General features: G+C 38.0%; 1 protein-coding gene across 1 annotated transcript in view; it reads right to left on the reverse strand.

The window, feature by feature from the left end:
- The window catches only part of LOC107662882 (anoctamin-1-like), a 36,345-nt gene extending 29,818 nt beyond the window's left edge, over positions 1 to 6,527 (reverse strand). The window contains exons 1-4 of the mRNA XM_016452997.1: positions 6,372 to 6,527; positions 5,156 to 5,322; positions 3,513 to 3,818; positions 1,298 to 1,390 (exon numbers count right to left, since the gene is read on the reverse strand). Of these exons, the coding sequence (XP_016308483.1) occupies positions 1,298 to 1,390; positions 3,513 to 3,818; positions 5,156 to 5,322; positions 6,372 to 6,408 (603 nt within the window). The 5' untranslated portion in view covers positions 6,409 to 6,527. The remainder of the gene's footprint in view (positions 1 to 1,297; positions 1,391 to 3,512; positions 3,819 to 5,155; positions 5,323 to 6,371) is intronic.
- Between the last annotated feature and the right edge of the window lie 855 nt (positions 6,528 to 7,382).

Consider the following 7,382-nt stretch of genomic DNA (forward strand, 5'->3'; position numbering starts at 1 on the left):
GGCTATAAAGATAACGCAAAATAATATTCAAACTCACATTAGACACTTTTAACATTGAATAAAGCACATAATCATTATCACTGTTATATTTTGTATGTTGTTCCTGCCGCAACATCGCAGAAAATAAAAATGTTCCTAAAATAGAATCCCGTGTCGCTTATTGTCACGTGTCGCTGTCGCGGGTGGTTAGGACAAAAACTACATGGAAAAGATACTTTTTATTGCGTCGTGCCTGGTTGGGACACACGGTGTTACAGTTTGACCCCCACCTCCCACCCGCACAGAGGGAAAGTGGAGAGAAGAGATCCAGTCCGGGGACGAGCAGGAACAGTTGATTTAAATGGCAGACATGGAGATCCAGATTTTTTGTTTGTTCATTAGTTTTTAATATTAAACAGGCAAAGTTCTTCTAACAAAGTAGTTTTACTTCGTTACTGTTCTTAAGTACATTTTTCAATTAGCCTATCTGTACTTTACTGGAGTAGTTTTATTTTTAGTAACTTTTACTTTTACTTCACTACATTCCAAAGCATAAGATCGTACTTTTTACTTCACTACATTTCATAAAACATATAGTTACTCCTTATAATATATAGGGTTGGGTACCGAAACCCGGTACCAATATGGCACCGGTACCCATGTAACCGGTATGACCTAGAACCTGCAAAAATGTTCATAATTGTTTGAATAAAACAGACTACTGGGGGAAAATCTGAATATTTATCTTGTGACCATCTTGTGACTATTTTAACTAAAGCAACAATAATAATATAATAATTTTATATATATATATATATATAGGTCAGTGGCCCTTGACTTGGTATTGTTGGCAGAATTCGGCCATCGGCGAAAACTAATTGAGGAACCCTGGCATAGAGGAACACGGGGGAAAACCAGGACATGGAGCATGTGGGGACACAGAAACACAGGCCTGACACTAACAGTGTAGACACCTTTGTTGATTTTAATGTAAGTGTTTTAGTTTTAATACACTAGCAACACAAGGTTGTACATTTGATTCCCAGAAAACTTTAACATTGTAACATCTTATTAAAGATTCTGCCATACATGTAAATTGTGTATCCTTACATTTTTTTTCTATGGGGCTGTTAAAGCGAGGCAAGGGTAAACGGAATCGGGACATGATGCGGACCAGACTCAAACTTAGGTCCCTGAGAGCTTTATGAGCCTCACAAATCACGCATTACACACTGCATCAAAGCTCTGAAACATCTTTATATTTTATTCTCAAATGGCAGCCTTTTTATGTGTCTGTTTCCCTTTTATAGTAACTCACCTTTTTAGTCGGCACTCTGATCTTAAGAAGTTCTGCCTCACGACTGAGAACGGACCAGGGAACATGGAGATGGGTAAACCGGACCGTCCTCATCTTAAAAACAATTAATTAAATGAGTTTAAAGAGTAAAGCACCAATTAATAATGCAGTCAATTTGGTTTGCAGGATGCAATTGAAAACTGAAAAGATAAGGTGATTTAGCAAACTGGATTAACACAAGCAGAGGTGCAAACACGCACACACTCACACAGAGTTTAAGAAGCAGCTGTTACTAAAATGGTCTTATTCAGCGTGGATGAATGACACACACACACAAACACATCAAACACAAACACCTCTGGCAATGAGGATCAACCATAATCTGCCTTTAGGCTGGAGACAGCAGCACTCAAATTTAATCCACACTAACATAACACAACTGATCTACCACCATCACACCACCAACAATCAAACGTACACCCACGTCACAGCTTTCACTCAGGATTTCACTCACATCAGTCAATCTTTATGCTAAAATGAACCCTGGGGCCAATTTCAGATCCATACAGACTTCGGACATAGGAACAAAGTCTTTGCATCTCAGAATTAATTTACTATTATAGCTAGTTATGCAATATCAAAAACAACGACAACAATGTTTTTCACTTACAAAATCATTTGCAAGTATACAACATGGTAGAATTTGTTTTAAATTAAATTTATGCGGATTAATTAAAAACGCTGTTCAGGAAGATGATTTTTATTGCATTATTCATTATTATTATCATGGAAACAGAAACTAAAAATCATAAAAAGGTCCTAAAAATGGGCTTTATATTCTTTATGCAAAATATAATTTCTTTTAGGTTGAAATAAATAGACATTCTTCATAAAAATTCACGCATTAAGCATGTAGTGTATTTTAAGGTGTACTCAAACCTGCATAATAATAGCTTTGACTCTATTTGGATTCATGAGTATAAGCTTTTTTTGTGGAAAAAAGCTGCACGAGTCAACCAATCTACTCCTATTCAGAAATACTAAGCTCTCCCTGCTTCAACTTGGGAAAAACCATGATGCAGGGGGAACCGATGATCTCTTGTGATAAACACAGTTGCATCTGTTGCAAATATATTGCTGGGGGGCAACTACTGCAGCATTGCAGGAAAGCAAAGAAATGCTTTTTGGCATCTGTTAACTAGTATTAAAATATGCTGCATTGCTTGAAAATGAAAACTCCCCCTTCAAAAGAGATAGACTTTTCTTAGTGTGGGAGAGTTTGGGCTTTTTCTAAACTGGGTCTCCAATTCTTAAGTTCCAAGGTCACCTTGGGAATCTCTTGATTGTGTTCATTCTGTTAGTATTATACTCAAAACTGAGCTCATCCCTGATTATTCATGGCTCGACACATGAGATGATGATACATTAATTTGTTTGCCAGGAAAATTATATAGAGACATGCATGGGCAGACAAGAACCACACACAGGCTATGTTCAGAATAGCATACTACTATGCTACTCACACTAATTTAGCAATATGCATATTTTTGGCCTATTTTAAACAATTTTTTGTTATCGGATCAGACTAATGGAATTAAGACATTTTACGCACAATGGATTTTAAATAAATGCAAAACAACCCCTTTTAATTTCCAAAGATGATAATTGGACACCACTTGTGAAATTAGATAAATTATGTTTCAAAAGTTTTGGGTCAGTAATTTTTTTTAAAGAAATTAATACTTTTAATTATGTAAAGATATTTATTTCTATTTCAAATAATTGCTGTTCTTTTGAACTGTCTCTACATCAAAGAATCCTGATAAAAATGTATCCCCAAAAAAAAAAAATTGAGCAGCAAATCATCATTAGACTGAAGACTGGGGTAATGATGCTGAAAATACAGCTTTGCATCACAGGAATAAATTACATTTTAACATAATAATTTTACTGTATTTTTGATCAAATAAATGCTGCCTTGGTGCGCATAAGAGAGTTTCAAAAAGATTTTAAAAATCTTACCAACTTTTGAACAGTAGTGTATGCATATAAGGAGATTATATGACAACAATTTAGCATCCTACTGTTTGAAATGTTGCATAGTGCATTGTCTCTTACATATTATTTATTATTTAAGAACTAAAAATAGTAGGCAGTATTTAGTGTGTACTGCATAGTGTGCAGTGGGCTAGTGTTCTAGCATTCTGAACATAACCATGCACACACAAATACAAACCTCTTTGTCATGTTCAATCTCCAAGCCTTCCTCCTGAAGTCTTCTTTCAAATTCCTCCCTGATTTTATCTTGTAGTTCGTTGGCGGGTTCCATCCCAAGCCCCGCCTCCAGCACCGCCTCCGAAATATCGCCCTTCGTACTCCTGCGTGATGGGGTGGGGGTTTGAGACGGCACGTTACCGTTAGAGACAACAGAGTGGCGGTGTTGGGACTGACGTCTCTTGCAGTGATAAACAAGAACGTAGTCCACTCTTCTGCGGCCGTCTGCAAAACACAGCCCTCCTCCTGGACCAGGGCCTGGCTCCTCCTGAAAACACACACAAGCTTTCTTCAGCTCAGTAACATCTAGACACATCTGCATAGCTGTACAGTGAAAACTGTAATTTTAGATCCTGGAGCTCTCTCAAAGCTGCATAGCATGTAGTTGGCAGTTTCAGCAAGAAATTGAGGATCTGGGTCATCCACTGATTGGCTGGTGGTTCAAAGCAGTTGGATGTTTCCTGTCATACTCATGTTTGATTAGAATTCTGCTTTTGAGCAAGGTGCATAACTAGGAGGTTCTCTGTGGTTTGCAAACTAGTGGATAAGACCGTCATCTGAAATTGCCATTGTGGTTTTTATAATGTTCTCTTCACACTACAAAAAGATCCCCAAAAATATTATGTTCAGAATATGTAAGATAAATATATTTATATATATTTTACCCCAAAAAAGAAAAGAAAAAAATGAGAACTTATATTTTGCAAAAATATATTTTGTGATTTATTTATTTTTTTTGCATTGAGATTACTGACATGCACCCCAATTCCCATAAGCAGAAAGCAAATAAATAAATAATAAATAAATAAATAATTATAGTTACCGAAAAGCAAAAAGAAATGACAGTTTACTGCATATGTGCATAAATATTTATTTTATAAGAGAAAGATTTTTTTCAATTATATTTTTTATAATAAAAATACAAATGTACATAACAAAGTCTTTAAAAAATTATAATTTTTTTCTTACCTTTGAGTTTTGAAAAAACTTTTTTTATTTACTAGTGTCTGTGGGAGCTTTACTATATGATAAAGAACTTTACAATAATCAAGTAGATTGGAATATGAATGTTGTTAAAAGAAAATGCCCTGGATCTCTACAGGCTAGGAAATGAGAAAGTCTGGTGTGAATATTAAACTGATGTCATTTAGTAGATGCTTTCCAATGTGATACATTGAAAACACACTGCAAGTTCCACTGAAGCATGTTGGGATCTGGTAAAATGCTTCCTTCACTTGTGAATGGAATCTGAAACAGTAACTGTCCAGGAGTGATATAGATTTTTCAATGGTCAATGGCAATACCTAGAGATCTTTTGCTGTTGGCTTCAACCCACAATCTTTGTGCAACCAGCTTACAACTGCAAAATAATTGCATTTTCTTATGTCACCTTACTTGACCCCTGGGGGTCCGTGAAGGTACTGCAGGGGGTCCATTGAGAAGATGTACATAACATATGCAATGTGAATATTTTAGTATGATCTAACCAGAACCATTATTTAATGTAATAATGTTAGTTAATAATTTAATATAGCATGCTATAAAAATAATACCTCTTTGATAATAAACAACATTTCATCTTAAATCCTGCATTAGACAACGCACCATGTCCTCAGCAATGTCATTGGCATCGTGCCCACTGCTGGCAGTGCCTTGCTGGCCCAGTTCAGAGATATCGCGGGCAAGACAGCGGAGTTTCTCGCTCTGCATTGAAGAGGACTCACTCTTCACAGTGGAAACACGCATGCGCTCGGGAGCCCCGTTCCAATTTTCTGTTAGAGAGAGACATTCACAAGTTAATTTTGATGTCTAATAATATATTGCTGAAAGTCTTCTTTTATGGCATTTTTCTCTTATGTCAGTTTCTTTGTGTGTGCTTTGACAATATGCATGCAAAACAATCATGCCAATAAATTGCTGAAATTGAAGTGGAATTGAGAGAGAGAGAGAAAGAGAGAGAGAGCGTCCATTTAAAAGTAGAGACTAAAAGCTTTCAGCACTAAGGACAGCGACACAATTGAAGGCTGTGCGTCAATGCTCAAAACCTGAAAAACTGACTCTGATCACAGAAACAGCGACACGTACACCTCTAGTCTTTTTAAATATTCTCACACCTGACTAAAGCGTCACTTAAATATGCCTCATGACTTCAGGTAAACAAACAGGGATTCATGACTCTTGGAGAAAGCTAAGCGCATTTACACCTGACCAAACCATGCATCACACCATAGTCTATTTGTGCATTTATTTCCCCGTGTTTTCATATCAAATCACAGTGTCCATTCTGTCGTCAATGTAAAAAAAAGAAAAAAGATCATAAAGTGTTTGATTGTTATGATAAAACAACACATGGCGTAAGATGGCGCTTGAAATAGCTCCAGCTTATTGCCCCAGCTAATTATACAAACCCCCTCCGACACACTGAGCCCTCTTATTGTTTTCCAAAGCAAAAGGATGAATTCTAACACAATTAGTTACAACGTTTACAAGTGTTAAAGTGTGACAGCCTGTCTGAAGGGGCAAATAATGGCGCGTGCCTCACTGCAATTAACATGAACGACCAGTTTGGTGCCACTCAAATGTTCAGTTTTCACCACATCAGACTAATTGACTATAAATGCATGAGTACATGAAATTACATGCATGCATTTGCAACAGTTGAATATAAAACGATGGTCAAACAAGCCAATTTATTGAAGTGCCAATTGCACAAACAAACACCAAATGCATTTTCCCTCTGGCTCAGTGAAACCAATGCACGCGCGCACAAACAAAATCATCAACAAACAACATGAACCGGAATGTCAGGGCTGGTACTCACCCGTGGCAGAGGGTGACCTGTTCAGTGCCATGTTCATGTTCCCGGTGAGATGGTGGACAATCCGCTCGCGGCCCCGCGCAGTTTAACGCGCTGGTGCTGCTGCCGTTAATTCCGTGGAGCGCTCGAGACGCTCAAACTTCCAGTGAGAGTCGGACGCAGCGCGCGTGCACCAAGAGAACAGTGTGACAGCTGACACAACCCCCCCTCACACACACACACACACGCACACGCACACGCACACGCACACACAAGGTATCTCTCACAAACAGACGCTAAATGCGTAAGTCTAATTATTACGAACTAAATATTTTAAAACATTGCTGATAAAAATAACATGTAATATGTTTTGTGATGATCAAGCATATAATAAATAAAGCAATAGTTTAGAAATCAGAGTCTCAATCACTTTCAAAAGATTCGTTTAGATCTGTTCACTGATTCATTCATTGACTCCTTTTGCAGGTTATCAGTAGGAGGCGACAAGTGTCTTAAGAGGTAGTGAATCATTCACACAACCGATTCATTAAAAATAGTCAAGTCAAGTCACCTTTATTTATGTAGCACTTTATACAATACAGATTGTGTCAAAGCAGCTTTAGTGTTAAACAAGAAAATATGTCGATAATGCAAGAGGACAATAGTAAACACTCTGTCTGTGCAATCAAGTCGACAATATTGCCAGAAATTAAGCGTCCTCGACTAAGCAAGCCAAAGGCGACAGTGACAAGGAACCGAAACTACCATCGGTGACAGAAATGGAGAAAAAACCCTTGGGAGAAGCCAGGCTCAGTCGGGGGGACAGTTCTCCTCTGGCCAGACGAAACCAGCATTGCATGGTTTAATTCCAGGCTGCAACACAAGTCAGAATTGTGCAGAGGACTCGACTGGTTCCCGTAGCCTTGTGCCAATGGCCGTCTAGGTGACAAGGTTTTGGCAGGGGATCTGTCTCTGGGGCACATCTAGTTGACATGGTCTCCGCTGAAGTGTGTTATGGGAAGTGTTCCCGGTGAC

This window comes from Sinocyclocheilus anshuiensis, unplaced genomic scaffold, assembly GCF_001515605.1.
Source record: "Sinocyclocheilus anshuiensis isolate Anshui unplaced genomic scaffold, SAMN03320099.WGS_v1.1 scaffold739, whole genome shotgun sequence".
Classification (NCBI taxonomy): domain Eukaryota; kingdom Metazoa; phylum Chordata; class Actinopteri; order Cypriniformes; family Cyprinidae; genus Sinocyclocheilus; species Sinocyclocheilus anshuiensis.